At 52.9% G+C, this 27,280-nt stretch overlaps 5 protein-coding genes across 11 annotated transcripts in view; 3 read left to right on the top strand and 2 right to left on the bottom strand.

Moving 5' to 3' along the window:
* Positions 1 to 5,816, top strand: part of LOC133505626 (echinoderm microtubule-associated protein-like 6) — a 31,165-nt gene extending 25,349 nt beyond the window's left edge. For 3 of the 5 annotated variants that reach the window (XM_061828857.1, XM_061828859.1, XM_061828856.1), the window contains 5 exons: positions 3,974 to 4,083; positions 4,157 to 4,274; positions 4,979 to 5,150; positions 5,422 to 5,582; positions 5,650 to 5,816. In XM_061828857.1, the coding sequence (XP_061684841.1) occupies positions 3,974 to 4,083; positions 4,157 to 4,274; positions 4,979 to 5,150; positions 5,422 to 5,582; positions 5,650 to 5,668 (580 nt within the window). In that variant the 3' untranslated portion in view covers positions 5,669 to 5,816. Of the gene's footprint in view, positions 1 to 252; positions 2,538 to 3,973; positions 4,084 to 4,156; positions 4,275 to 4,978; positions 5,151 to 5,421; positions 5,583 to 5,649 lie in introns of those variants that run through there. The other 2 variants (XM_061828861.1, XM_061828860.1) reach the window with 1 other exon arrangement.
* Positions 5,715 to 9,198, top strand: mtif2 (mitochondrial translational initiation factor 2). The gene is made up of 7 exons (XM_061829425.1): positions 5,715 to 5,826; positions 6,283 to 6,415; positions 6,845 to 7,049; positions 7,151 to 7,932; positions 8,122 to 8,286; positions 8,360 to 8,500; positions 9,059 to 9,198. The coding sequence occupies exons 1-6, from the start codon at positions 5,715 to 5,717 to the stop codon at positions 8,436 to 8,438; spliced, it is 1,476 nt and encodes a 491-aa protein (XP_061685409.1). The 3' UTR covers positions 8,439 to 8,500; positions 9,059 to 9,198.
* Positions 9,027 to 14,025, bottom strand: sde2 (SDE2 telomere maintenance homolog (S. pombe)). 2 transcript variants are annotated; one of them, XM_061828862.1, is made up of 8 exons: positions 13,833 to 14,025; positions 12,008 to 12,125; positions 11,816 to 11,927; positions 11,112 to 11,281; positions 10,472 to 10,580; positions 10,285 to 10,389; positions 10,105 to 10,204; positions 9,027 to 9,224 (listed from the first exon to the last, which is right to left on the bottom strand). In XM_061828862.1, the coding sequence occupies exons 1-8, from the start codon at positions 13,959 to 13,961 to the stop codon at positions 9,081 to 9,083; spliced, it is 987 nt and encodes a 328-aa protein (XP_061684846.1). In that variant the 5' UTR covers positions 13,962 to 14,025; the 3' UTR covers positions 9,027 to 9,080. The 2 variants fall into 2 exon arrangements, with proteins under 2 accessions (XP_061684846.1, XP_061684847.1); XM_061828863.1 differs by having other exon boundaries at positions 9,195 to 9,411; positions 13,833 to 14,023.
* A 375-nt stretch (positions 14,026 to 14,400) lies between these two features.
* On the top strand, positions 14,401 to 15,490 carry mrps28 (mitochondrial ribosomal protein S28). Of its 2 annotated transcripts, none has more exons than XM_061828865.1 (2): positions 14,401 to 14,549; positions 14,853 to 15,490. In XM_061828865.1, the coding sequence occupies exons 1-2, from the start codon at positions 14,489 to 14,491 to the stop codon at positions 15,428 to 15,430; spliced, it is 639 nt and encodes a 212-aa protein (XP_061684849.1). In that variant the 5' UTR covers positions 14,401 to 14,488; the 3' UTR covers positions 15,431 to 15,490. The 2 variants fall into 2 exon arrangements, with proteins under 2 accessions (XP_061684849.1, XP_061684848.1); XM_061828864.1 differs by having other exon boundaries at positions 14,437 to 14,549; positions 14,839 to 15,490.
* Positions 15,491 to 16,287: 797 nt separating this feature from the next.
* LOC133505698 (calpain-2 catalytic subunit-like) lies at positions 16,288 to 26,240 on the bottom strand. Its single transcript, XM_061829036.1, has 21 exons — positions 25,800 to 26,240; positions 25,646 to 25,715; positions 22,927 to 23,045; positions 22,712 to 22,845; positions 22,438 to 22,606; positions 22,183 to 22,266; positions 22,032 to 22,117; positions 21,896 to 21,961; positions 21,668 to 21,828; positions 21,422 to 21,591; positions 20,619 to 20,630; positions 20,320 to 20,531; positions 20,145 to 20,181; positions 18,869 to 18,934; positions 18,739 to 18,796; positions 18,600 to 18,664; positions 18,454 to 18,522; positions 18,303 to 18,381; positions 17,399 to 17,515; positions 16,493 to 16,551; positions 16,288 to 16,419 (listed from the first exon to the last, which is right to left on the bottom strand). Exons 1-21 carry the CDS (start codon positions 26,034 to 26,036, stop codon positions 16,396 to 16,398), a joined length of 2,094 nt encoding a protein of 697 aa, XP_061685020.1. The 5' UTR covers positions 26,037 to 26,240; the 3' UTR covers positions 16,288 to 16,395.
* Positions 26,241 to 27,280: the final 1,040 nt, after the last annotated feature.

Genomic DNA, 27,280 nt, shown 5'->3' with positions numbered 1-27,280 from the left:
AATGAAGGAATTTCGGTCGATTTATCAAATTGCCGTTTTGGGTACGGGGGCGCAAAGTCGCACGGGGGCCAGGCCTGGGATTTGAACTCCGGTTCTCAGAACTGTGAGGCAGAAGTGCTAACCAGTCTTCACCGCGCGATCGTGGTTGATTGTTGCACCTTTTGTCAATAAGGACTCTCTCCTCGTTTGTTTTGGCAAACGGAACCAGGAACAAATTCACATCGTCTGACTTGACTTTATTTCTCCTTCCAGTTTGTTTGTGTGGAAATGTCACTAACTGCCAGCAAGCTCCAGCCGACCGAGCGGGATTTGTTTTTCCGCTCGTCTACCTCACCGTCCCGTTCGCTCGCTGAAGGTCACCGGGGCAAAACCCGCTCGCCGGACTTGACGGAAACGCTGACTGATGCATTGATGAAATGGGAAAAGACGCCCGAGTACGCCGGAGCCCCGTTCGTTGCAGGGCGTACGTCGGGGATCCCGAGAGCCCGTTCCATCCGTCCGTCCATTGTCAGGTCCGCTTCTGCCCACAGGGGTCGCGGGAGCGCCGGATCCCGTCACAGCTATCAGGCGGGGTACACCCTCGACTGGTCGCCAACCAATCGCAGGGCACATAGAAACACACCAGTAAGGGAAATTTAAAGTTTTTGGGACGGGGGGGTCATGCAAACTCCACACAGGCGCAGCTGGGATTCGAACCCCAGTCCTAACAACTCTGAGGCAGATGCCCTAACCGGTCATTCCAAGGGGCCGCCCGAGGCCATGTCAAAGATGATTTCTTTCGGTGCCTTGAGATGCGAGTCTTTCAACGCCGAACGGTGGCGGTCAACTGGACTCAACCAGCAAAAGAGTTCAGCGGACGACCGACATTTCGTACCCAAAAACGACATTCACGCGAATTCGCATCGGAGTTTGAAGCCAGAGCGGGCGGAGTTCCGAGCCTCGCTGGCCGCCCGGAAGTGGAGATGTCGTCCGTCTGGCTCCTTTTCTGGCTTTTTTTTTTTTTTTTTTTTTTTTTGCCAGGCTCGGTATCTTCTTCTGTTTCTTGAGTCGCCAGCGCCACCTGCTGCTCCGTTTCGCCATCGAGGGCTTCGACGTCACGCTCGCGGACATCCATCCGAACGGTAGTCCCATTCGTATGTTCTTTATCCTCTGCGTAGAAGGACTAAGATCACTGCTGAGTCGTTCTTCTGAATCCCGCCCGGGTCGGAGGCGGGACACGCCTGCTGCTCTATGATTGGTCAATCGCATTACAGCGAGGCCCGTCCCGGAATTCCGAATAAATCCTCGATGAACAGTTTGGCCGACTGAGGCCGGAAAGGGAGGCCGTCGGCGATTCCGTGGATTGTGACAAAAACTCCAATTGTCTGTGTTTGTTTGCGTACATGTGCTTTGGGAGGGAGCACATTTAACTCGTGAAGTTATTAAAAGACCCCAAGGATTAAAGTAATCAAACTGTCCAGAAATGGGAGACCTTTGCGGAAATAAAACATTCTCTGGCTCGCGCAGTTCTGCAAATTCGTCCCTCCCGGTCCACGTTTACTGTGAAAAGAAGGTGAATAAGCATTGTATATTTAAAGACCAAAGAACAAACAAAACGACTATCGTTGGGGGAGGGGGGCAGGTAGCTCACTGTTCTCAAGACATTGCAATAGGCTAGAGCAGGGCTAGTGCAAATTAGCATAGATCAGCAGTTTTCAAACATTTGACAATATAATAAAAATAAATGAAGGTATATTGTATATTGGAGTCTGACAAGCCAAACGGCTACAGGACCGCACTTTTTCCGTCGGAGCGAGTTGATAGTTGATGTGGGGCGTTTGTCGTCTGATGTCCAGCGATCAATCCCCGACTAATTTTTGGGAGATGCCCTCTTTCAGTCGCTTTTGGCCGTGTCGTTAGCTTAAAAATTGGCGACGTAGCGGTGCCGCAAACAAAATGGCGCCACATAGCACTGGACATCTGTTGTGCTACGCTAACAACAGCGCTGTGCGTTTGTGTGATGGAAATCCATTTGTTTGAGGAAAAAAAACAAGCCAGGACATGAATTGTGTTAGGTGAATTATTATCTTATGTGGTTTATTTATTTGGTATGCTAGTGGCATGTTTGATTCAGATTAGCGTTCAGCAAGACAAGCAAACAGTATGCCACACACGGGAGCAGTTAGCCTCGCTAATGCTAACGTGATTCTATTTTAGCTTAGCTTCTGTGATTAGTTTGTTGTACAGTTAGTGGTGATGTTCATGTATAGTCAGTGCTAACGACACATTTTATACATTGTCGGTGTTTGACAAACAAATGCTACTCACGATCAGCCCCTGCGCTTCGCATCCAAGAAAGGAAAGACCTGTGCTAAGCGAGGCTAGCGTGACACGCAGTCATTTCTCTTTGTGATTTTGTCATAGTAAGTATTTCGTGTCGACAAAGTTTAGGAATGATTTCACAATAAAAGTGTGTAAATGTTGAATTGTAGTTTTTGACATCTTTTAAATAACTTGATTTACCATCCGGCCCAGGACCAGACTGGGGAGGGGGGGGGGGGGGTCATGGACCCATACATATAAAAACCTTATGTTACCGGGCAGCTTTTGTCTTCTTCTTCTTCTTCTTCTTCGGTTGTCCTGCCAGAAGGCAGACGTCTCGTGTGCGGCAGATACCTAGGTAAGACCCGGACGTCTTTGCTGTTAACTTTTTCTAATCATTGGTCATATCTTCCTCAACTCGTGAACACGCATAGGGTCCAAACTCGCAAATCCCTCCACTGTGAAAAAGGATTAAAAAAAAAAAAAAAAAAGGCCACTTGTGTTGATTCAACCTTTGTGGATTACTTTTCTCCTTATGACTGACAATTTATAAAAAATACAAATAAAAAAAGTGTGCTCCAATTACACACACGTCCAATCCTATCCCACATAAGATAAAAGAAATAATTGTGTCCTTAAAAAAATCGGAAAAAAAAAGTCTTGGAATACTTCTTACTCATACAATTTTACTCATCAAATGACATTATTCCTTGAAAAATGGGCGGGTGTGTTTTCCCCATATTTTGTCATAAAGATCAAATAGAATTTCTTCCTCATAAAATAGACCCCCCTGCCCCCACCCAGAAATTCCATAATTTTCTACTCTTCCCAAAATCGAGAATATACAATAATTTAGATCAGTGACGCCAACGACCTTCCGAATGTTGTGGGCCGCAGTTCCACTCCACGCCGACGGGGGGCGGAAACGCCAGCACATCGCTTCCGGCAAAATGGAGCGTCAGTGTCATGGCGGCGCCCGTCGAGACGGCGCATGAAAACACCGACTCACGAGAAATAAAAAGTCTTTTTCAGGTCAGCAAAGACTCTTCACGCCCGTTCGGACTTATTTCGTCGTCGCACACGTTCATGGGCGCCACACCAAATGTATTTAGACGACAACGTTGGATAGAGGAGCGCTCCGAGTTTGGACTTGTCCTGAAATCAATGTCACTAATTAGGGAATATGTGACCGAAACCTTGACTCTTTGCTTGAAAAAAATATTTATTAGGCGAGATTTAAATGTGATGTTTCGTCAGGCCATTGAACCGTTTTTTTTTTTTTTTTTTTTTCATTTGCTGCTCTGCTCGAGCCGTCAACATTTCTGACCCAAACCGAGCAAGAATGTTTTGAAACTTCACAGAAAACGGAAGTGCTGTACATAGCAGAGTCAATGTCGCGCATGCACTCTTCTGAAACTTCACAGATGTCGCACGTCCACTTTTCAGTCAGTCGTGTGCGGCCACTGTGGCTTTTGCCGTCATTCTGAATGGACCTTCTTTCTCCATTTTGGGGGACCTCCCATTGCTGAGCCTACTTTGTAAGCGTTTGGATGTTGAGCCACTTGGTGTCTCATTGCTATTGAAAAAAAGACACAGTTGGGTTTTTGAGAGACGTCGTCATTCTGATTCGTGGGCGAGAAGAGCAACTTTGCTTTTTCTTTGTCTTTTTCAGCAACAATGCTGCGGATGGTAAAGCTGACGACGTCGGCGGCGCGCGCCGCCGAATTCCCGCTGTCGCGTCGCTCCGTGTCGGGCGCCGCCGCCCTGATGGCCTCCAAGCAGGTGAGTGGCGTCGGGCGCCGCTCTCGTCCGCCGCCTCTCATCTGTGCCCCCCCCCCCCCCACCCACACTACAGTTCAAAGGTCAGAAGAAGAAGGAGCAGCGGCCCAAGGTGAAAGCCAACAAACAGGAAGTGGAGATCAGGCAGACCATGACGGTGGAGGCCCTCGCACGGGCCATGAACAAAGAGCCCGGTAAAGACATTCGACCGTTTGCCGTTCGTGCTGTCGTCGTCTTGGTCTTCGCTCGTCCGTGCTAGCGGCGCCTTTGGGGCTCCCCGTCTTCGCTCGTCCGTTCTAGCGCCGCCTTCGGGGCTCCCCGCTGGCTTCCCCACCGCAGCGGCGTTGCCGGGCTATCAGATTTGCTCAAACGTTGCGCTGTGCGGGCGCACGATGCGAGGACGAAAGAAGAGTGAAAAAGGCGATGCCCGATGAATGAAGAAGATGGGATATTTCCATATTGGGCTACGCGATATAACGTACAATTTGGATCACGTTATACAGTTATATCCCTTCACACTAAAACCCCCTTCATCAAGGCGTTGTCCAAGGTTGTGTCCTGGCTAAGCGTTAAGAGGGATTCATAATACCTCTCAGCACAGCACTCATATTAGTGGTTCTATGCAGAGGATCAAGAATATATGTATGTATATATATATGTACATATCAGCAGTCTACGTCTTGATGCTGAACCATTTATGAGTTAAAGTTAAAGGGCTGCAACTTTGATGGTTAATATCGTTAGCGTTGGGCTATTAGGCCTTCATTAGGGCACCGTAGTTTGCTCGTTTGAACCTAGACAAGGTGCAATTTCCTTTGTTTTACACTTAGTCAACTTGAAATCCATCCGGGCTGGTTCTTGTAGATCCATTTCACGTTTTTTTGACGTACACACGCAGAGCACGTGTTGGAGGCGCTTCTCAACACGTCGTTGGACGCGTCGCGTCTGGACGCGACGTCCGTGCTGGAGGAGCCTTGGATCAAGGAGGCGGTGACGCGCTCGGGGATGAAGTTCCGCTGGGAGAAGCTGAGCGAGACCCCGCAGCGCCAGAACAGAGACGCCGGGCCCAGGTAAGCCGTCGGTTCGGCGGTGGTGGGCTGATAGACGGAAGTCCCAGTCCAGTCAACCAAGGCGGTTTTTCTGCAGGGGGTCCCTTCCGGGTCCCTCGCAGTACATGAAAACCCGCCGTTTCCTTCAGCCGCACTCTAGAACTCAAATGACACACAGATGAAATCCTTCAACGCTGCCACTAATTGCAAAATGTAGTCGGAAAGGTGAAGAAGTCGCCCGCATCCTGCAGCGGGTGGATGAAGGCCGACGCTTGTGTGTCCCTATGTGCAGACCCCCCGCAGAGGCCAGCAAGTTGGTGCAGCGCCCCCCGGTGGTTACCATCATGGGCCACGTGGACCACGGCAAAACCACGCTACTGGACAGTCTGAGGAAAAGCCAGCTGGTCGCCGCCGAGGCCGGCGGCATCACGCAGCACATCGGAGCCTTCCGAGGTATCCGAAACACTTCGGCCGGGCCGCTCGTCTCGCTCGTTGAAATCGACGTCGCGCCCGCTTGCAGTGGACTTGCCGACGGGTGAGAAGGTCACGTTCCTGGACACGCCCGGTCACGCCGCCTTCTCGGCCATGCGGGCCCGCGGCGCCCTGGCCACCGACATCGTCATCCTGGTGGTGGCCGCCGACGACGGCGTCATGAACCAGACGGTGGAGTCGATCCGGCACGCCAAGCGGGCGGGAGGTACCCGCCGGGCTGGGCTTCGTTTCTGCATTTCATCCCGCCGTGGAAAAGGTCTCAGAAGTGTTGTGAAAGTCCGGCGCGTCCCTCAGTCCTCGAGATTGGGAGGCTGCGTTTTTGTCTGTGGTTTTTCCGACGACGACGGTTGGGTTAGATCGCAATCGCTGTTGAGCGTCGCTGGAGAAGGAACCCTGATGCGTTAGCGTTAGCATTTCGCAGGACTGGGCTGATCGTAGCATGAGCATCTAGGACGCTAGGAAGCAGGACTGCTGAGCTTTTAACAAAACAGGCCGACGGTTTTTCCCAATTTACTTTCAATCTTGAGGCCACATCGTGCCCGTGTGCGGACCGAGTGGCTTTTACAACACGTCTCCGACGTTTCCAGTGTGTAAAAAAAGTCCCCCCCCACACCAACAGCCAACAGTTTGTCCATATTCGCGGGTGCGTTTCAGTTCCGATGATCGTGGCGGTCAACAAATGCGACAAAGCTCACGCCGAACCCCAGCGGGTCAAACGGGAGCTGCTGGCTCACGACGTGGTTTGCGAGGACTTCGGAGGGGACGTCCAGGCCGTCCACATCTCCGCCCTCAAGGTGAGGCCCGTCGGAGGGGTGTGCCCGCTTTTGCTAACGCGGCCTTTCGCGGCGGGCAGGGCGACAACCTGACGGCGCTGGTCGAGGCCACGGCGGCGCTGGCCGAGATGTTGGAGCTGAAGGCGGAACCCGACGGCGCCGCGGAAGGCCTGGTCCTTGAGAGTCGCACGGACAAAGGCAAAGGGTCAGCGGCGGAACCGTTTAGGATCCGATCGAGTTATTATCCTACGGATGAATGAAATGGGGAAAAATGTCATCTAATATATACGACGGTCATTTTCGGATATTTTGGTTTGTCTGACGAGCTTCAAGTAGGAAAGCGATGAAAACATTTTGGAGGCGGGGCCAAATACCCGAGTCGTCAGCCTTTGTTTGGCCCCGAAACGGGAAGTCGCCGATGTTGACTTCCTGTCGCGTCTCACCCTTCAGTCCCGTGACGACGGCGCTGGTCCAGCGGGGGGCGCTGCGGCGAGGCTGCGTGCTGGTCGCGGGCAAGACGTGGGCCAAAGTCCGCTTCCTGTCGGACGAGCGCGGCCGGGCGGTGGAGGAGGCGGGCCCCGGCGTGGCCGTGGAGGTGGTCGGCTGGAAGGACGCGCCCTCCGCCGGCGACGTCATCCTGGAAGTGGAGTCGGAGGTAAGAGCCGCACGACCCCGAGCCGCCAATCGACTTCCTGTTCGGAAAAAAGGCCGCGAGTGGAAGGCGCCGACGCCGACGTTGCCGCTTTGCGTCAGCAGCAGCGCGCCAGGGAGGTGTCGGCGTGGCGCAGTCACGAGGAGGACTCGGAGCGGCTGCGGGCCGAGGAGAGCGCCGTGCGGGCCCAGCGGGAGCGGCACCGCGCCGCCTACAGGAAGGAGAGGGAGGCGCTGGCGCACCTCAGCTGGCGCCAGAGGAAGTCGCTCCTCTACCGCAACAACAAGACGGCGTTCGCCAGCCGGCTCGCCGAGAAGACGCCGTCGGGCGCGTCCGCCGGCTTGCCGCTCGTCATCAAAGGTACGCGCCGCCGTCCGAGTTGCGGAGGCGCGAGTCCGACGCGCTCCGTGTCCCGAATCGTCGACCCGCATCCATTAATCCGTCCCGGCCAGAAAGCTACAAAGTCAAAACATTCAATGATGACATCATTAAAGCCAACTGAGAAGAACTCAACGGTTTTTGTCACACGTCAACGTAAAGCTGCTGCTCCCGGGTCGCCCGGCGGCAGTTTACCACCGACCGAGGGATCTCGCGGTCACGATGGCGCCGTTTTGAGCCCGAGGCGGGACACGGCCGGCTGCAAAACCATCATCGGGTCTCTGTGCGGGATGTCTCGATTTCTCGGCCAGCTCATCAATACGGCGCTAATGTCGGTTTTGTGGCTTGTTTGTGTTTTGGCCACCAGCGGATGTGGATGGCTCGTTGGAGGCCATCTTGACCATCTTGGACACGTACGACGCCGACGATCAATGTCAGCTGGAGGTCATCCACTTCGGGATCGGCGACGTCTCCGAAAACGACCTCAACATGGCGGAAACATTTGGAGGTTTGAACCGCTACGACTTTTTATGCTTCTTTTGAAGTTTTGCTCTTGATGCGCAGTAGCAGTACAAAATAAGCCGCTGAGGTGCGCGTGGCATTTTAAATTCGAGTTGGGTCGCGACCGAGGACTCAAGAACGAACAAAGACAAGGCGCTAAAATAATCCCGCGACTGAAGCGCTTTTCGCGGCCCAGGCAGCGTGTACGGCTTCAACGTGGCGGCCGGCAAGTCCATCCTGCAGGCGGCCTCTCGGCGCGACGTCCCCGTCAGGCTGCACGACGTCATCTACAAAATGGTGGAGCAGCTCAAGGCCGAGATCAGCGGCAAGCTGCCGCCGCTGATCGCTTCCGACGCGCTGGGTGAGTCGGCCGGGTCCAGAAGCGCCCGCCGTTTCGCCGGCCCCGCTGACTGACCTTTTGGCCCCGCCCCCAGGCGAAGCCACGGTTCTGGCCGTGTTCGACGTGTCGGCGGGCAAAAAGAAGACGGCGGTGGCCGGCTGCCGCGTGACTAAAGGTCAACTGGACCGCAGGATGAAGTTTCGCTTGATTCGCAACGGAGCCACGCTGTGGGAGGGTAAGTCGCCCCGCCCTCCAGAATCATTTTTGTGGGGTCAACTTGACTGGCTGAGCGTGCGTACTCGGACATTTGGCAAGCTTTGCGGTATTTTGCAAAATGACTCTTGATAGACTTGGGGCCTCCCAGTTCTGAGTTTGCATGTTCTCCCCGTGCCTGTGTTGGGTTTCCTCCCACATCCCAAAAACATGCATCATTCGTTTTGTGCGGCTGTTTGTCTGGCAACCGGTACCCCGCCCGCCTCCTGCTTGTTGACAGCTGGGATGGGCTCGACCCTTGCGAGGATAAGCGGCAAAGAAAATGGAAGGCCGGACCGCTGATGCTATTTGGCTGACGTTTCTGACGTTGTTTCTCGTTAAAACGCAGCAAAACCGCCTCCGAGGGCAGAAATAGCGAACACGTGAATTGCGCAGTTCGCTGCTACTCATCCCGTTGCCCGGGCCGTCGTTTTGACACTCGGTCTTGCGCTCTCTCCCAATTTTTGCCTATCCTGCAATCACTTGAGTCGTTTGCCGGCCTACTCGTCTCACAGTTGGAATTTTTATTTGCGGCATTTAGGCGGCCTGCTGGCGCTGAAGCATCACAAAGACGACGTGAGCGCCGTGAGGTCGGGCATGGAGTGCGGCCTGTCGGCGGACGGCGACGTCGACTTCCTGCCCGGTGATGTCGTCCAGTGTTTACAGGAAGTGGAGGTGCCGCTGGTCACCTCCTGGGACCCTGGATTCTGATTGTTCAAATTAAAAAGGAACAAAAAAAAAAAAACAAAAAAAAATCTGTCACGTTGTGAGACAAGCAGGACGCTTCCCCTCTTCGCTCTCCGTCGGTCTCGTCCTTCAGTCTTGGCTCAGCGCGTCGCCGCGCTCGCGATCCGGTTTCAGAAGCCGCAAATGGGACTCCGCCGCGTCGTCGCGCTGTGGAAGACGCGCACACAAAGACACGCAATCACGTGCAGAAGCTGGCGTCGTTGGTCGGTCTACGGGCGACCAGACGCCGCCGCATCTCCGTCATCAGTACCGGCGAGCTTTTCGGTTCCCGGGAAAATAGGAGCAACATTGCGCCAAAGCCCGAACACCTCCGAGCGCACCAACTAGCTCGTCGACCAAAAACTTCCAAGTCCAATTCATCACTTGTCAACGTTGTGCGTTGACCCCCAAAAAAAAAAAAAAAAAAATACTGAAATCCTTTTCGATTTTCACACAATATTCGAGTTCAAACTGAAAGCCTAAGCAACAAAATCAAAAAGGTGAAATCCAAGTGAACTTTCCACACGGCCTGGAGTTGAAATCCAGTGATTTCCTTGGTGGACCACTAGAGGGAGCCCCAAAAATAGGCAACACTTGATTTGACATTCATGCTCAACTAATAATGATTTTAATAATTGCGCATAAATCAATGAATTGGGAGTAAGTCGTTCGATTCAGTTCCCGCTTTGAGCCGTAACGATCTAAAACGCCGACTGCTTTGCGAACGTCTGCAAACACGGCGGACGACGCCAGGCCGAGGAGACGGCGGAAATTGCAGCCGCGGACAATCGCAACTTCAACAAAGTTTCTCCAGAAAATCGATTCATCTCACGCCGACAAACAGACGACTCGAGTTCTTACTTGTAAGCCGGGTGGGCCGCGGGGGGCCACGCCCTTCTCCTGGGCAGGGGGCGGGGTCTTCTCCGCTCGCACTTCCTCCCGGGGGGCCGAGGTCGGCGTCCTGAGCGCAAAACGCCGGTTCGATGACGGGGGGGGGGGAGAGGGAAGACACACAAAAAGGAAGAGCGGCCGCGGTCCGACCTGTCGCTCGTCGCGGGTCGCTCCGCCTCCCGTCCCGTCACGGCGTCCGAAGACGTTTCGTCGTCATCGTCATCTTCATCTGAGCTCAGATCGTCCACGCCGGACCTGTCGCCGCCACGACAGTTGAACGTCGTCAGGATTTTCATCCAAGCGCGCGACGGCGTGCGTTCCGGTGTCCGGCGCTCACCAAGAACAGGCCCCTGCCGTCTTCCGCTTCTTGAGCGGAGGCCGGCGGCGGGCGGGGCCGGGTCTCTTCGGGGCCGCCGTCGCCTGAGAAGCGGACGCCGCCTGAAGACCTGCACGAGAGCGGTAACCGTTTGGGTCGCTCGTAGACTCGACCGTTTGCATCTGAAAGCGAGAGAGATGAAAAACCTCCTCGCGGCCCCCCTTTAACGTCGTCGCATTTGGTTACAGCGGTTCTTGACCAGATTCAGATGAAATTGAAAAGTCATGTTTTATATTTGAGCAGACAGGCTTCGTTGTGAGCTTTTCTGGCTTTTTCATGTCCGCACTCGCTTTGGTACCGTTGAGCATATTTTTGGTTGCAATCAATTGTGAGGCTTCCTCTGTAATCCGAGCGCCATTTGGGGGCAAAACATCTTTTCGATTTCATTTTTTTCTCTCCATTCGTTAGCCGGCATCGACATTTTTCGAACATTTGAAAGCTTACGTGACGGCAAATGACGATGGAAAAATGTAACAAGGGGAAGTCAAGAAATGACCCGCGCCGTCATCCTCGTGTCGGCCGTGCGCCTTTAAGGGGCGTGGCCGCGCGCGAGGGTCCGCCCCCTATACGGCAGCCCCCTTTGGACTCGGGTCGGCGTGACCTTTGAGCACAGAGTCCTCGAGTCTCTCGGCCAAGCGGTGGCACTGCTGCTGGTAGGCGGGGTCGCTGAACTGATGCTTGGGTTCGGCCATTTTCCTCTGCAGACGCTCAGCGCGCCGCTGCTCTTTCTCCGCCTCCCGATCCGCTTGCTGCTTCAGCCACTCGCCCATCCTGAGGGGGGGGGGGGGGGGGGGAGATAAAATAAAATCGACGGACGGCCCAAATGAGACGCGGTCGGCGACTTTTTTTCCCAGACGATCCGAACAACCGAGGAAGCCGCCGTTTGGTCCGGCGACGCGACCTCGGCATCTTGCTTGGTTCTAATCAATATCCCGCCTAACCCGAACGAAGGTTTCCCGACGGGTCCGACCGATTTCATTCAGATGATCGCAGAAGTAACAAGATCATATTTCCCCCAAGCCAAAAATCTGTGGAAGATTTTCCCGTTTGGTCGAAAAACTGCTAAGCAGCGGATTTGGCGGACCCTTTGCTCTATGCCCTTCTCCAAAGAATTAAAAATGTTAAACAATAATCCGAAACGCACCGAGCGGACGCTGCGACCTTCGCCCCGAAGACGAACGGCGCCATCTCGGTCGTCGATTGCTTTTTCCGGAAGTTGTCGGCCGCCGCCCGTCACGAGGCGACGTGACCTCGACTCTCTGCTGTGGACAAAAACCGAAGCCGCGTTCCCAATCGCTCGCTCACTCTTTCTCGTGGTTGACGTCCCGCAGCCGGCGTCCGCTCAAATCTCGGCAGGCCTCGCGATTGGTCGTCTTCTCGATCTGAGCGCCGAGCGCACGCAGCATGGAGCCGAACCCTGAAGAAGGACCGGAGACAATTCGTGGACGGCGGCCCCACCCGCGTGACGCACTTTGACCTTCCGGGACGACACTTCACCTCCTTTGCCTCCGAGGAGGCGCGGCACCAGGCGGTAGACGGCGCCGCCCCGCAGGCGCTCGTCGAGGCGGCACAGGCGAGCGTCTCTGCTGACGTAGAAGTCGTGCGGCGACGTAGCCTGAAAGTAAATCAAGCTTCTTCCAGCCATCTTAATGTTACCGCCAGTACAACGGAAGGAATCCAAAAGATGATTTGTTTGATGCTTACACAGGAGTGCCTTTTGTTTTTTCACGTTTTGGCGCAAACGTTGCAACGGAAGACCGACGACGAGACAAATTTGCCCTTTTACGACATCAGACTACCGCAATCAGATCGCGTATCCGGTACCACCGCGCCTGGCTTTTAACGATCGCCGGACTTCATCTCGTCGACGCCAACGCGACGCTTGTTACCGTGGGGACGACAAGACGAGTAGATGGCGCCGACTGGATCCGAAGAAGAAAACGGGGACGCAAAATGTGCGTCGGAGGGACAGAAGAGGACGTCCGCGTCAGGCCCGCTTCACGTAGGTGCGGCTCGCAAGCGGGCAACAAAGCGGCACGCCTCCCGCCGAGCGCTCGCGGTTGCCGGGCGGCGCCATCCCGTCCGAGTTCCGACCTTTTGGGAGTCGACGCGCATTCTTGACACTTTAAAAATGTCACCAAAATTAATTTCCGTATGTGCTTCCTGCCGTCTGTGGCGATGCCTTACAGGCATAAGTAGATGACCAAAGACCCATTATTGTAAGTAGATATTTTTGAACAATAAGTCTTCTTTTCCTGTCGGCTTGTCCCGTTATGGGGTCGCCACAGCGTGTCATCTTTTTCCATCTCAGCCTTGTGCATCTTCCTCCCTAACCCCAACTGCCCTCATGTCTATAAGTATATGCAGGAAATGGAAAAAGTCATTTAAGTAGACAAATTGTGACCCAGTAAATAGCCTGAAATGAATTCTGACCTTTTGCCATTTTGGATCTGAAACCCAACAGTCGGGTTCAAGCAGGCTTTCGTGTCCATTAAAAAACGGCAGCCAATCACCGTGCAGCGTTTGGGGGCCCGTCAAGAAGGCCAGCGCTCGCCCTCAGAACCCGTCGACGTTTTTCGGTTCGCGTGGTTCTGAGTTTCTTTCGCGTTGTCGTCCTTTTTTTCCATGTCGGAAATGGAAAGCGGTTCAGCTTTTGAATAATTACATTCTGGAATGTAAATTTGTTTTCTCAAAGGGAGAAACGTTTCATTTGTTTTTGTAAGTGTACATTCCTTTCCGCTGCTCATTTCATTTCTTAAACGTAAAAGTATTCCCTTAAACAAATGTATTTGAACTTGTATTTTCGAAACGGAAAAGTCTGACAACCTTTGCTCGTTTGTTCTCTTAAACATAAACGTTTTTTTCATTTGTTTCAGGAAATTGGATTTGTCATGACATTTCTTTTTTTTTTTGTCAATTGAGTCTATGTAAATGCATTTCAACGTTAATTATCGTTTTCTCAGATGCAAGTGTTCCATCTTTGGTTCATTTGTTTTCTGAATATAAAAGTGTTTCCACTCCGATTCGTTTGTTTGTTTTCTGAACGATAATAGCGTCTCATTTGTTACATTGTTTTGCACCTCCTGGCTTACCGTAGTTAGACTTTTGTTTTTGTTTTTTACGGGTTGATTAAAACGCACACGAGACGAGAAGAGGTTCTTTGCTAGCTCCCACTCAAGTCCAAAGGTGAAAATGGTCAGGAAGTAACTAAAATCAACTTGTTGGAGTTCCTTTCAAAAACGAAGACCCGTCGACTAGCCATGAATTGAGCACGCCAGCTCGATAGTCGTTAATAGCGATGAAATTCCTCGTTCAAACTCACCCATTGTTGGACAAACCGCTGCAGAACATCTCGAACCGAAGAACCTTGTGGGAAAACACAGTTGGAGAACTTCAAGCGGCCCGGGGAGCAAACAAAAACCTCCGTTCCGGTGTGCGTTTGCGTCTCCATTACCGCGTACGCCACGCTAGGCTGGCTCGTTAGCTTTACGTCTACGTCACTCGTCAGCAGCTTCCGGTTCCGGTGTATAATACCGCCAGCTGGACTGTATCTGAGGCCTCTATCGCCACCTAGCGATCGGCCGACGTCTGACGGCGCCCTGTCAATTGTCTGGTTCATTGCTTTCTTTAGCGATCACCCACAGAGATGGGAAAAATATTTTTATGAATATTGACATATTCGGGGAATCACTAACTGGAAACAAATACATAATGACCTCTGTCAGACCGCCTCCTGCAGATTAGTTGTGGCTACAACAGTAGCTTTGCACCACTTAGGCATGCTTGTGGAAATTGGAAAGCATCATTAGGAGTAGCAGCACTCCAGCGACCCTTGTGAGGATAACCGGCAACGAAAATGGATGGATGATTACGATCCCAGCCATCTTCGGTCGGATGACGCGGAAACCGGAAAGAGCGAGAGCCCCGATCGCCATCAGCAGATGGGGGCATCACATTCGAGCACGCTAGGTGGCAGTAATGCATCTCGAACCGTCAACAAACGAGAAGAAAAAGATTTACACGAAGCAATGTCAACAATGTAAGTTTTTTTTCTGTAAATGTCACCACATATCCTAGATATCATGAGCCATATCTCGGACTTACAGTAGAACTCGGGGGGGGGGGGGGGATAAAAATACCGAATAGGGATTTGTAAATATAAAGTAAATCTACCGAGAAAGAAGCTTAAAGGCTTTTATTCTTTACAAACGTCGATGATTTGTGCCAAAGCAGAGACATTGAAATGTTTGTATTTATGATTTTTTTTTTTTAAAAAGTCAATAATAACAACAACACATTAACACACGAACACGCTAAATTTAATCAAGCGCCATCGTCCAAGGTAAGAAGAAGAAGAGGAAGAGGAAGGAGGAGGACAAGAAGATGGCGGCAGCCGCAGCGATGAGGAAGGTCGTCCCCCTCGGCCGCCACGCGCCGGTCATACTCCGGAATTCCTTCTGCTCCGGGGCCTCCGCGGACGACGACGACGACAAGCCAAAGTCGGGCTTCGCCGCCGCCTTTAGCGCTCAGTCAGAGATCCGTCGCCGCGAAGCCTCGGTCGGCGGTTCGTCGTCGTCGTCGTCGAGCCGCGAAGAGGACGCCACGTTCCCGGCTCTCCTCCGTCGGAGCCCGCTCGTCCAGATGGGCCCCGGCAAAGACAAGACGGTGGTCGGGAGGATCTTCCACGTCGTCCGCGACGACCTGTACGTCGACTTCGGAGCCAAGTTCCACGCCGTGTGTCGGCGTCCGGCGGACGGGGAGAAGCTGCAGCGGGGCGTCAGGGTTCGCCTGAGGCTGCACGACGCCGAGCTCACCGGACGCTTCCTGGGGGCCGACACCGACGTCACCCTGCTGGAGGCCCACGCCACCCTGCTCGGACCTGTGGACGTCGGGAGAGACGGGCCGAGCCGCTCCTCCTGAACTCAATGGCGTTGGCGTGTGTATACTTTTGGACACAATAAAACGACAAATTACAACCGCTACGCGTAGGAATTTACTTGAATTAGACTTTTTTTTTTTTGTGATTATCGTGTGCAAGATCACAGTTTTCGACGGCATCAACTGATGAACTTAATGCTTTTAAAATATATATATTTTTAAAAAAAAAAGTCTTAATTAGCTAAGCTAACCAACCTTTTTCCACAGCAGCCCAAATCAAATTCTGTCTCCTTCGCAACGGAACTAAGGTGCTAGGCTACAGGATAGCACAAATAGTTGAGACGAAAATTCAATCAATTATTTCAGTTTTACGTGGCTAATGTGAAGATAAAGGCTTACATGCGAGCACACAGGCTAACCGTGTTGTTTGAGACCAAAACAAGGTCGGAACTAGATTGTTTAATTGTTAAAGCCCCAAAGACGTGAAAAACATGATTTTTAGTATGCTTTTACTTAAAAGTTTTAAAAAGGCAGCCGGAATGGACCTGCGCAACATGTTTTTGACGTACATGGCTTTTTGTAACTCCCGCCGTGAAAATCCTCTCGAGGGATTTGTTTTGAAGAAGCAGGAAGTGACGTCAACAGCAACACGCACTGGCACTCTCAGGTATGTTTATAGCAGTTTTACCTGCTGGGTGGCAGCTCTTTGTTCCTTCCTGTTCGACAAAATGCCGGCTGGTTGTATTGCTCGATTATCGTTCAAACAGTCGGGAGGATGGATTTACTCTTCATAGATCCAGTTTGTAGTGAAAAATGGAATTGCACAGGTGCAAAGGACGAGAGCTTCTTGGGGGGGGAGGGTGGAGCTACTATAAATAAATAAAGCCAAGCAACACAAGCAGTTTGCTAAACTTTTAATTCTGTCATTTTTCTTGGACTTATTGAAGTTGGAACGTGAAGAAACAGGAAGTTGTTTTCTGGGAGGGGTCGGCGGCGGCGGATGGCTTTCAGATCATGGAGAAGTTTAACCACTAAAGGGTTGGAGACAACATCGTCACAAAACCACAAGAGGCACACAATTTCAAGTGGCGGATGAACTTTGACCTCATTGAAGTTGAGCTGGATGGTGCCGCTGTCGTCGGGGTCGAACTTCTTGAAAATTCCTGGCCACACAAAACACAGCCGAGGCACAGAACTCGAGACTAGAAACCGTTTCAGAGGCGTCGGGTGTTGCTCATCATACAGAACGGTCACGAACGGCAGTTTTAGCCGCAAGTTTGGTCAACGACGACAACAAACGCGCAGCTCTCAAAGCAAACTGGCGGGACGAGAAACACGGATGTGAGCAGGTAGTCGGCCCCGCCCTTGTTTTGTGCTTTGCTTTTTGCTTTCAAATCACTACTTTGGTTTTACTTTCCTCGGTGGTCTCCGTCCCCCTCCTGTGTCTGTCCTGGTTTTACTTGGAGCCTTATTTTGCAATTGTGATCGCTTTGGAAAGCCCAACGTGACCTCAAATGCTCCATTGGAATAAGCAGGCTCAATTCAAAAATGCAATTTCATAATTTTGGAGCGCTCGAGTATTCATTATCAAAGCGATTAGAAGTAGATTTTCGTCACGTAGCTCTCATCTCTCGTGATTGACCCGTTTGAGTCACATGATGCGATGACATACTCGGCGTTCTTCCCGGCTCCACGCATCACCTACGCCGCCGCCGCCGCCGCCGCCTTCTCGATGGATTTTGCAGCACAATTAAATGTCGCATCAGGTCATTTACGTCCAGATGTTAAAGGAGACGCTCGTACACGCTCCGCGTGGTCATTTTCTTCCCTGTTACGGAAAGGAAAGGAAAAACGGCTCCCGGAAATGACCAAAACGCACCGAGGAAACCCCACCGGGTGGCGTCCGAGCCGGTATCGGCCGTAGCGACGCTTCTGAGAGGTCGCTAAAATAGCACGAAGAGCGCTTGAAAGGCGTTTCACGTGCGGCGTGTGTCTTAGCCGTTAGCTTACGGAACATTATCTCCAGCCTCATCAAGCACCCCACAAAGTTGTCGAAGTCCAGCGTCAAGTCCGGCTCAGCGTAGCGGGCCACCAGGAGCTGGTAGATGGCGTTGTTCAGGGTGAAACCTACGATGCAAACAAACAAAAATATCGATAAAAATGGCTCTGGAACAACCACATAAAAACCATTCAAACACAGAGCGAATTTAAACAGATGCGGGATGAAAAACACCAAAACGGTGCCGAGTTTGAAAGCCAAAGAATAATTTTAGTTTCTTATTGTTGAAGCGCAAACGGTTCAGTGGCATCCAGGTTTTGTCCCGAGCGACCATCCAACAAAAGAGCTTTTACGGCGGTGTCGTCCTCTTTCTTGAATGGGACAGCCGGGATAAGCCCTTCCTTGTGAGGATAAGGGGTTCAGGAGATGGATGGATGAACATAAGTCTCTGACTGTCATCCGCAAACATCAAGACAATAGCGGGAGCCCGCCCTTGCCAAACCGGATCTTAACCACTCGACAACTGATGGCCACCAGGTGGTGCAAATGAGCCAGAAGGATACCGCGATCCACATCGAAGGCCGCCGTCAGGTCTGCAGCACGAGACCAGTAGTAAAAAGGCAGACTCGGGTGCCGTGTTCCATCCCTAAAAGCTCGCCGTCCGTCCCGAGGGCAGGAAAGGGTGGCAAGCGTTCCGTTCGGCACACAAATCAGCTGGTGCCAATTGGCTGCTCAAGGTTTTTGCTTGAAATATCCGCACACATTTGCGTGATGTGATACGAATAAAGTTGCGCACAACGTGTCCCCTCGGCGCGAGTTTGCAATGCAACCTTTTTGCAAGACAGATGCTCTTTTCGTTCTACGGGAGCAGCGCAAACACACGAAGCCCGTCCGTCTTTGTGAGCGTGAGCTGACCGGCGTCTTTGAAGGCGACTCTCATCTCCGGCGTGCTCATAGTGCCCGAGTTGTCCGTGTCGTTCTTCTTGTAGATGGACTGTCGAGGACAGAGAAGAAGGTCAGTCCCGCGGCATCCGCGAGCCGAGCTGGTTGACAGTTGACATCCTACCAGGTAGCGCTGCACTTTCTTCCACAAGGTGGCGAACTCGGACAGGCCCAACTTCCCATTGCCGCTTTCCTGACGCTGGGCGTCAAGAATCACTTCGCAGGTGGACTGAGGATTTTCTGCCATACGCTGCCACGGGGAAAGGATACGTCCATGAGGTTGACCATGACTCTGCACGTGTCCATGCTGAAGCCGCTCGTCTTGATGTCACTTCCTGGAAGCAAAGACCAGACGTGTATTCGCCCACCGTCCGAGCGCCAGGAGTCAAACTCGCGACGCGACGCTCACGTTTGGAGACGATCTTGTTCATGATGGTCCGCAGTTCCGCCGCAGAGATCTCCATGTCCTGAAGAACAGCGCACGTGGAAGAATTTCGACAATTCTTAGCACGTTAGCGTCGGCGCGGCCGGCTACGTACGGGTCCCGCCAGCTTGGCGAACAGGCCTCGGAAAGCCGAATCCACCTCTTCTTCCGAAACGACTTCCTGTTGAGGTGAATCCCAGGTTAGCCGATTTCAACTTTGCCGATCCGCGCGAGACCTCAACCTGTTCTTAGCTCGTATTATCGAGCGCTTTCCTCCTTCTCGGGGAAGAAAAACACATTTTGGAAACGCATTCGCGGCACACCTGTCCATGTCAATGGGGAAAGACGATTTGAGCTACAACTGCTGCTCTGGTCAAGGAACAAACGCAACTCAGCTCACACATCATGACGGTATGTACAGTAGTTATTTTTACATGCAATGTGCAAAAACGTCAGTGTCTCAAGTCTCAAATGAGACTAAAGCTGACCCGATTCAGGATCACCAAAATAATTTCATTTTGTAAAATGCCACAATAACCAGAGGGAGAATTTTAGACCATTTTATCGGAGCATACAAGTTGAAATCCATTTCCTTAATATGTTGCTGCATTTCCTTTGAAGTGCAAGACGCGAGTCAAACGTCTCGGGTGGGTCACCTTCCGCAAGCTTCTGACGCTACTCTGCCGGAACCCCGGCCCGTTCCTCCCGACAGAACCGGTGGAACCGAATCAGCTCTGTCGGTTGCCTCGCTCGGAGACTCCTCCCATTTTCCACGGGATTCGGACCAAGCCACTTTTGAAGCCTTTTGGCAGTCAGTCTGCTTTGGATTCGGAAGACCCCTTTGCGCCCAAGTTTGAGCTTCCCGGCATACGTCTGGAGATGTTCCGTGTAATAATCTTTTTTCACGTTGCCGTCTATTTTCTGAAGAGGTCGCCCCAGAACGTGACGCCGCTGCCACCTTCATGCTTCACAAGTTGGGACAGTGTTCTCTGGTCTCCAAGCTTCCCCAAACAGCTCCACTGATGAACGAGGCACCTTGGTGCATCTGGAAATTGCGCCCAAGGATGAGCCGGACTCGCGGAGCTCCACGATTGTGTCGGAGGTGTGCCGTCAATGAAGTCGCATCAGTGATCCCAACCCTATCAGGAGCTTCCTAAGCAATGACCTCATGGTCTGGTCTTCGCCACATTGTTTAGGGTGCAGTACTTTCTTGGATGTCACCTTCTGACCTCAAAGAAAATGTGAAATTCTCTCTGTCGTTATTGTGGCAATGAATAAAACAAAACATTTGGGTGAAACAGGAGAGGTTTAGTCTGCTTTGACTTCAGTCAGACAAACAAAAACAATGGAAATGTGGATGTAAGGACACAGTCCCGCACGTTATTACTCACATCTTCGAGGTCTGCGCTGACCGGGTCGTCAAAAGGCCTGAAAATGCGCACGCACACACACACACACACGAGTGAAAAGGGGCCCCTTGCACAAGAGCAGCCTTGTTTAGTCGGACCGGGCAAATTCGTAAACAGCGGGGCTCATTGACACGGGCCCCCCCCCAGCCCAACTTACACGGTCTGGCTCCGCTTCTCAGAGAAGACGCGGATGCAGAAGTCGCCGTTGAGGTGCGGCTCGAAGGTGGACGGCACCACCAGGTACTCGCCGGGCGGCAGCTTGAAGCGGGTGCTGACTTCGCGCAGGTTGATGAAGGTCTCCGAGCGAGCGGTCTGCGCGTGCGTCAGGAAGAAGTTCTTGTCCAGGTGCACCTGCCCCTGGCCGTGGAACTGAGACGCAAACGCGGAAACCGCTGGCTCGTTACCTTGGCGACCGCACGCGGTGACCTTTCAACCCGCCGGCCGTGCGCTGCTCACCTGACTGGGAAGCTGAAAGGTAACGCAACGGGGACATTTTCACTACCATCCCTCGCAAACGTGATTTAAGAATAAAAAAAAAAAAAAAAAAAAACAGGACTTGATGAAACGCGTTCATGGTCGTTTACGGTAGCGGCACTATTTTTTTTTTTTTTAAACCAGGTACGGCCAAAAACAACCCCCCCCCACCCCGCCAGGCAAACTCGGGCCTGTGGGATGTCGCCGAAACCGAGTGCGGCGCTTGGCTGCGGATGTTTGGGCACCGCGGGAACTTTTGGATCCGGACTTTTCACCAAGGCATTCTTGACCGTGAAAAGCAAAAATCTGAAAATTCTGCCACGAAATGTCCTCGGGAAAAACAACCTGGACACAAAGCTGCGGATGACCTTGGACCGCTCATCCGTCGAGTGGCCGCTGACGTGTTTTGTCTCCGTCCGGTACTGGAGTTGCACCGAGGCAGACCGAGCAAGGCTTCAACGGACCATTAAAGCAGCACCAGAATTTGGAGGCTGCCCAATTCCCTCCGTGGGAGACTTTGACTCATCAGCAGAGCTCGGAACATTATGACGGACACTCCACACCTCGGTTCTCGACTGTTTGAGCTCCTGCCGTTTGGAGGGCGGTACAGAAGCAAGGACCAACCCGCTGAGGAACAGTCCCCCCCCCCCCCCCCCCCAGAGCCACCAGCACCCTCAACTCTCATTTTTCCTCCAACTGCGGCGTTAATGCGAAGGCACGCTGATTTCAACACCTTTTGCACGTGTATTTTGATTTGGACCAAGCCTTTACGTACGCCGAGCTACCTCGTAGATGGCAAATCCGATGGTGTGCATGTCCTCCCCCTGCTTCCTGAGCTTCCTTCGGTTCTTCTGCATCAAACCCAAGACGAAGCTGCACCCGACCTCGCCGTCGTCCGGGTCGTCGTCTTCGGCGTCCAACTTGATGACGAACTGCGGGTTCATCCAGAAGGTGTCTGCGGGAACACGGCCGCCGCGTCACCCGAGCGCTACGCTAGTGGGCCAACGCACCGACGGGTCGCGCTAACTCACAGGGGTGGTTCCTGCAGCCTCCGGCCGTGGAGCCCCGCCTCCACGAGCCGTCGAACTTGTTGAAGCTCCAGTGCTTCACGGCGTCGTCCAAAATGGTGTCGGGGGTCAAAGTGCACACCTCCACACGCGAGTAATGGCGCAAGAAGTCTCGGTACGACATCCTGCACAAAAAAAAAAAAGAGCATAAGTCGCTCCCAGAACACGTTGCGCAGCTTTTGTTCCACCTACCAGAACTCTCCATCCTCCGCGTTGGCGTGAGGGCAATCCCCACGCACGGAATCCCACTCGGACGACCTGCGGCGGCGTAAAAGAGAGGTCAGGGGAACGCGGCGCCGTTAACTGAAGGACGATTTCTCTGTCGCACCCGTCACTCCAGGCGCCGGTCCACTCCACTTGACCCCAGGGGTTCCTCACCCGGACCAGCTTCTCCGGGCGACCTCGGAAGTTGACCTGCGCGCAGAAGTCGCGGAGAGGTTACGCCGGCGGCCGCCCCTGCGCAAAACGTGAACTCTGACCTCCACGGCGCCCGTCAGGGAGTACGCGTGACCTTTGACCAGCTTCTGGCGCGTGACCGCCTCGGAGTCTGCGGCGCTCGTGATCTGCGGACGACGACAAAATTGAAAATGGCTGCTCACTCGCGCCTCCCAATACAAATGTGGATTTTTTTTTTTTTTTTTTTTTTTAAAACGGGTCATCTCAAAAATGACACACCCCTCAGCACCAATTTCACGACGTGTTGTCAAAGTACACAATATAAGAGAGTGCCGTACGTCGATGGAGCATCCCAATAGCGCCCCAGCTTCCAGGGCTTTGCGCAGGACTTCAAAGAGGTCATCGGGAGGTCGGCTGAGGTCAAAGTTCTCAGCGATGCCCCCCGTGAAGTCCTCGAAGCCCTCCGTGGTGGAACCCCCCGAGAGCGCCTCGTAGCTGCCGTTCACCCTGCGTGCGCGCGCGCACACACACACACACACACACACACACACACACACACAGGCGCTAGGACCCGCTAACGGTAACGCTAATGGTAAGACGGGGGGGCCTCACTTGGCGTAGGCCTTCTCCAGAAGGGCGCTCCAAAACTCTCGACCCTCCGCCGAGTGCACGAAGAGAAGCTCCCCGTCCTTCACCGGAAGGCGGTCGTCGATCACCACGTCCACCCACTCGCCGAACTGCCACAGCTGCAAGTGCACACGGGCGCAAAGAAATGTTGCCCGACACGCGGGGGGTGCACCGCGTACTCGGTTGCTGCGCCCGCTAACCTGGAAGTGGAAGATTCCGGCGTAGTCGTCGTGAAAGTTTTGGTCGCCGGGGACCACGCGAGCCATCACGAACTCGTTGAGGGTCAGCGACGCGATAGCCGCCAGGAGCCAACAGTCACCTGCGTAACAGGACACACTTCCTGTCGAGAATTTCACAAGGACGCCGAGCGCTCCTCTCTCAAGGCTACATCAAACGGGATCACGGCTTAGTCCTTGTCAACTTTCCGACACTCTTGTGGCGTCGCGAACGTGGGCCCAGATGAGCAAGCGCTAATGAGGCAGTGGGCTCTAGGGGGCGCCCCCCCACGGGGTTTAGTACTTTAGTACACTGCTTCATTTCCACTTCCCAAGAACATTCATGCGAGCTCAAATGAAGACGCCCAGGAATCGGCCATAAGCGTGAATGTTAGTGCAAATGCTCCTTTGTGTCAATGTGTGCCGCGATTGGCTGGCGACCGCTCGAGGGCGGAGCCCACCTCTCGCCCTAAGATGGCCGCGCTTGAGGAGAAGCACTCGGAAAATTGAAGGCTTGATAGGTCAAATGCAAACGCGCCTAATACACCTTGAGACGGGATGAACTGATGAAGGAATGAGAGTTGTCAAATCAAACTAGTGAATGGCAAAGAAAAGATCCAAACTGCTCCTCTGTTGAGTGAAGACCGCACGAAATCTCGCTCACGCTTACGCAAACGCTGAAGCTGCACGTTGACAACCAAGCTGGGAAAAATTCACGGAGGTTCAAACGTAAAGCAGTTCACAATTAATCACAACTTTTTTGTTGGTTCTGCAATAAAAATCACAACACAGACTGCGTGAAAAGTATTGCGCCCCCCCCCCCCCCTTCTCAAATATGGGTATTTTTGCAAAGTTTCCCCACTTCAATCTTTAAGAGCAACAAAGGAAATCATGAATTCCTTGCGGCTAATCCCGATTTCAAGCAATTACCTCCAGACCTGTTCCATCAAGAAATCACAGAAGCTGTCCCGATAAAATCAAGATCTAAAAAAAGCTGCGACAAAATGACACAATTCAAACAAATCCAGAACAGTTGGAAAATAAAACTAATTCAAAGAGTCCGGGAAGGGTCACGAATGCCATTTGGAAAGCCTTCGGATTCCAGCGAACCACAGGGAGAACCGTTGACCTCTTTGAGAATTCACGCAACAGGAGCGGCCGGCCTACAAAAAGATTAGCTCGGGAGCACAGCAATGACTTCTTCAGGGATGTCCTGAAGAAACTCCGGACAACTTCTCTTGCCTCGTTTAAGGTCAGACTTCACCACACAACGATAACGAAGAGACTGCAGCGGGAAAAAGTGGGATCCATGACAGAGTTGCGAGGCCAAAACTACCACTGACCCAAAAGGGCACCAGGGCTTATCTTAACATTGCAAAAAAGGTCATAAAAAAAAAAAAAAAATCGGAATGAGTCACAAGACTCTGTGGAGAGGACCGATCGGATGAAAGTTGAGCTTTTTGGAAGGGGGGGGGGGGGGTCTCGTTACATCGACTGTACAGTAAATGCAGCTCAGCGTTATCAGAAAATGAAACGTGAACAAATGTGGTGCTGGGATTGGGCTGCTTCGCTCCTTAAGGACCTGGACGACTTGCTGTGGCGGATGGAACCGCAAAGTCCTGAAGGAGAATGCTCAGACATCTTGTCCGGAGCAAGCGTAACTCGGGTTCTTCAGCCGGATAAAAATCCAACTCAACTTCTAAATGGCTCAAAAAAAAAAAAAAAAGTTTGGAGCGGCCTAGTCAAAGTCCATACTTGAATCTGATTGAAATGCAGCGCCGTGACCGTCAAAAGCCTCCATTTTTGCTAAATTATTAAAAATTGTCCATGGAAGAGTGGGCCGAAACAGTAGTAGTTGGACAAAACCGGCTTGATTTTTTGTTTTTTTTTTTCCAGTTGTTGCCGGTGAAAATGGTTCAAGCGCGTCTTTGGTTTTGGGGCTGATACCTTTTGCACACATGGCCAGGTAAATTTGAGTACCCCCCCCCCCATTTGCACTCGTTTGATGATCTTCAACAGGAAATATGCAAAAATCAAACAACGGACGTGGTTGGGCTTTTTCGTTGACTTGAAACTGGGCCACTTTTTTGGATATAGTCAAGACTTGAAGGAAGGAAGAAGAAGAAGAAGAAAAACACATTTTGGATGCAAATTGTTGAAGGGCCACTTTGGGGAGTGCGCGTCTGTCATTGTTAGGGGGAAGTTGGAAATTCAGCGGGGGGGGGGGGGGGGGGGGGGGAGACGAACATTCCTCCGCAGACCTCAACACACACAAGCTGCAGGCACCAAAAAAAAAAAAAAAAAAAAAAATCCAACATGTGAAAACAGAAAAGTGAGTCACGCAGCTGGTGACTAATCACGCACGCACGCACGCAGCTTGAGGGTGCGCCCGCGTGCGCGTGCGCGTCCGCCAACGACAACAGAGGGAAAAATCGGAACTCGGACGTTTCCTCGGACTTGCCGTCCGGACTCGTGTCGCCGGTTGATGCGCCGAACTTCGGAAAAAGGGGAAACTTTTGCTGTTATGAATGCAAAGCGCGCAATCGAGTCCAAATAAACATTTTCTCTCCTCCTTCTTCCAAAACGGGCCCAAAGCTCCTGACCGGGAAAAACCAGAGCGGGTCGTCAACATTCATATTTATCTTTGGTCAACTTCGGTCCCAGACGTTGGCATTCGCTCGAAGCGGTACCCCCGTGGACTTACCCAGAGCCCCCTGGCAGATGTCCGTCCGGGTGGCCCCGCCCACGATGAACTCGGGCGAAGACACGAGCTCCTGATGGAGGGCAACATGCGCGTCGCGTCACGTCACGTCACGTCACGCGCGCGGCGGTCGGTCGGTCGGTCGGTCATCACGTACCGTGGGCCGCTTCCAGGTGACCCCCCGCGTCTTGTACGAGTTGCGACCCAGTTCGTTGAAGCCCAGCGCCTCCGGACTGGCGGGGAAGGCGGGGTCGCAAAAGAGTCTGCCGCCGCTCAGGCACTCGGCCCGCAGCGAACCGAAGTCCTGCTTGAGGAACGGGACCGCCCGCCCGTTGCTGCCGAAGCCCGCCGCCTCGGCGCGCTTCTTGGCCAGGGTGGACGCCACGCCGGACATGATCGAGATCGAGATCGAAATCGCGGACGACGAAAAGGTCTGGCGCGCGAGGCCGACTCCGCTCGACTTTCTGCCTCTGCCGAACTTGGGAGGCGTGTGACGTCACCGAAGGCAAATAAACCCACGCCCTGCCGAGGGGGCGGGGCCGCCAGATGTGCATGTGTGTGTGTGTGCGCCAGGGCACGCGCACGCACACAAACCTTCCGTGCGTGGCTCCTTTCAACTGCTTTGAGGACCACCGAAGGGCGGAGGGCCACTTCCGCCACCAAGGCGACTTTGCGTGCCCGCCCGCCTGGCTGCCTGCCTGCAAGCACCCCACCCCCACCCCCACCCCCATCCCCATCCCCATCCCCAACCCGGTGCCTGCCTGACTTTTCTCCGGGTTCCTCCCCGTCCGGCGTCCGGCATCAGCCGCGCTCGGCTCCGGCACGCCCCGCGACGACCCGCGTGACGAGAAAGCCCACTTGGATGCCGATCTGATCTCAACAAACCATACGGGACAAAATCACGTCGGCGAAGGATTTCAATCTTGTGTTTTGCTGAAGAAAAAAACAACAACATTGAAAGAAACTCTTGAAGAAAGTTCCACAAAAAGTAAAGCACAGCAGTGATTGCGAAAGCGCGGCGCGCGGGCTCCCTCTAGCGGCGAGAAAAAGTTGCACAGTATGTTGATTTTTAAACGAAATATTTGCTGCAAAAATAAACTTCCGCACTTGAACCACAAAGCGTTTCCGGTTGAAGTGGGATTTATGAAGGATCATAGTCGTACTTTTGTTTCATTCATCTTGGGGGTCACTGAGTGTGTTGTGCTCCAGTCGCCGGGCACTTTGGTGCAGGCGACGCGGGTTCAATTCTCACTCGCAGGGTGGAATCCGCCGTTGGCCCCGAGCGGGCCGAACCATTGACAATGGCAGAAATTCAATACACAGTCCAAGAAACCACCGGACCAGAGCCAACCCCCCCCCCCCCCAATTTTTTTTACCTGATTTCTGCACCGACAATCAAGAAGAAAAGAAGCGCAGTGAAATCATCACACGTAACTGACGAGAAGACATTTTTTTTTTTTATTCCCCAGTGTAACGTCGACCTCAGCAACATCTTTTTGTACTTCGGACCGCCGGCGCCAAACCCACCAGTTTGGATCATCATTGCCAGGATCGGATTCCTTCGTCGAAAGCTCGAGTCTGATTGGACTTCAAATGAAAGGCGCAAACTTGTGGACGCGCAAGGCCAGATTTTGGGAT

Source organism: Syngnathoides biaculeatus, chromosome 9, assembly GCF_019802595.1.
Source record: "Syngnathoides biaculeatus isolate LvHL_M chromosome 9, ASM1980259v1, whole genome shotgun sequence".
In the NCBI taxonomy this organism is placed as follows: domain Eukaryota; kingdom Metazoa; phylum Chordata; class Actinopteri; order Syngnathiformes; family Syngnathidae; genus Syngnathoides; species Syngnathoides biaculeatus.
The sequence above is the reverse complement of the archived record's forward strand: the minus strand, read 5'-3'. Positions and strand labels throughout refer to the sequence as shown.

Bases quoted from the DNA above. Each gene is read 5' to 3' on its own strand.
- mtif2 (XM_061829425.1), top strand. From the start codon at position 5,715: ATGCGGGCCCGCGGCGCCCTGGCCACCGACATCGTCATCCTGGTGGTG. The intron at 5,827-6,282 runs GTACCCGCCGGG...TTCAGTTCCGAT, and splicing joins GCACGCCAAGCGGGCGGGAG to GATCGTGGCGGTCAACAAAT. The intron at 6,416-6,844 runs GTGAGGCCCGTC...CTCACCCTTCAG, and splicing joins TCCACATCTCCGCCCTCAAG to TCCCGTGACGACGGCGCTGG.
- mrps28 (XM_061828864.1), top strand. From the start codon at position 14,452: ATGGGGGCATCACATTCGAGCACGCTAGGTGGCAGTAATGCATCTCGA. The intron at 14,550-14,838 runs GTAAGTTTTTTT...AATTTAATCAAG, and splicing joins CACGAAGCAATGTCAACAAT to CGCCATCGTCCAAGGTAAGA.
- LOC133505698 (XM_061829036.1), bottom strand. From the start codon at position 26,036: ATGTCCGGCGTGGCGTCCACCCTGGCCAAGAAGCGCGCCGAGGCGGCG. The intron at 20,182-20,319 runs GTAAGTTGGGCT...GCGCATTTTCAG, and splicing joins GAGAAGCGGAGCCAGACCGT to GCCTTTTGACGACCCGGTCA. The intron at 18,935-20,144 runs GTGAGTAATAAC...TCACCTCAACAG, and splicing joins TCAGCGCAGACCTCGAAGAT to GAAGTCGTTTCGGAAGAAGA.
- sde2 (XM_061828862.1), bottom strand. From the start codon at position 13,961: ATGGAGACGCAAACGCACACCGGAACGGAGGTTTTTGTTTGCTCCCCG. The intron at 11,928-12,007 runs GTGAAGTGTCGT...GTCCTTCTTCAG, and splicing joins CCTCCTCGGAGGCAAAGGAG to GGTTCGGCTCCATGCTGCGT. The intron at 9,225-10,104 runs GTAAGAACTCGA...TTGAACAATCAG, and splicing joins GCGGCCCACCCGGCTTACAA to AATCCAGGGTCCCAGGAGGT.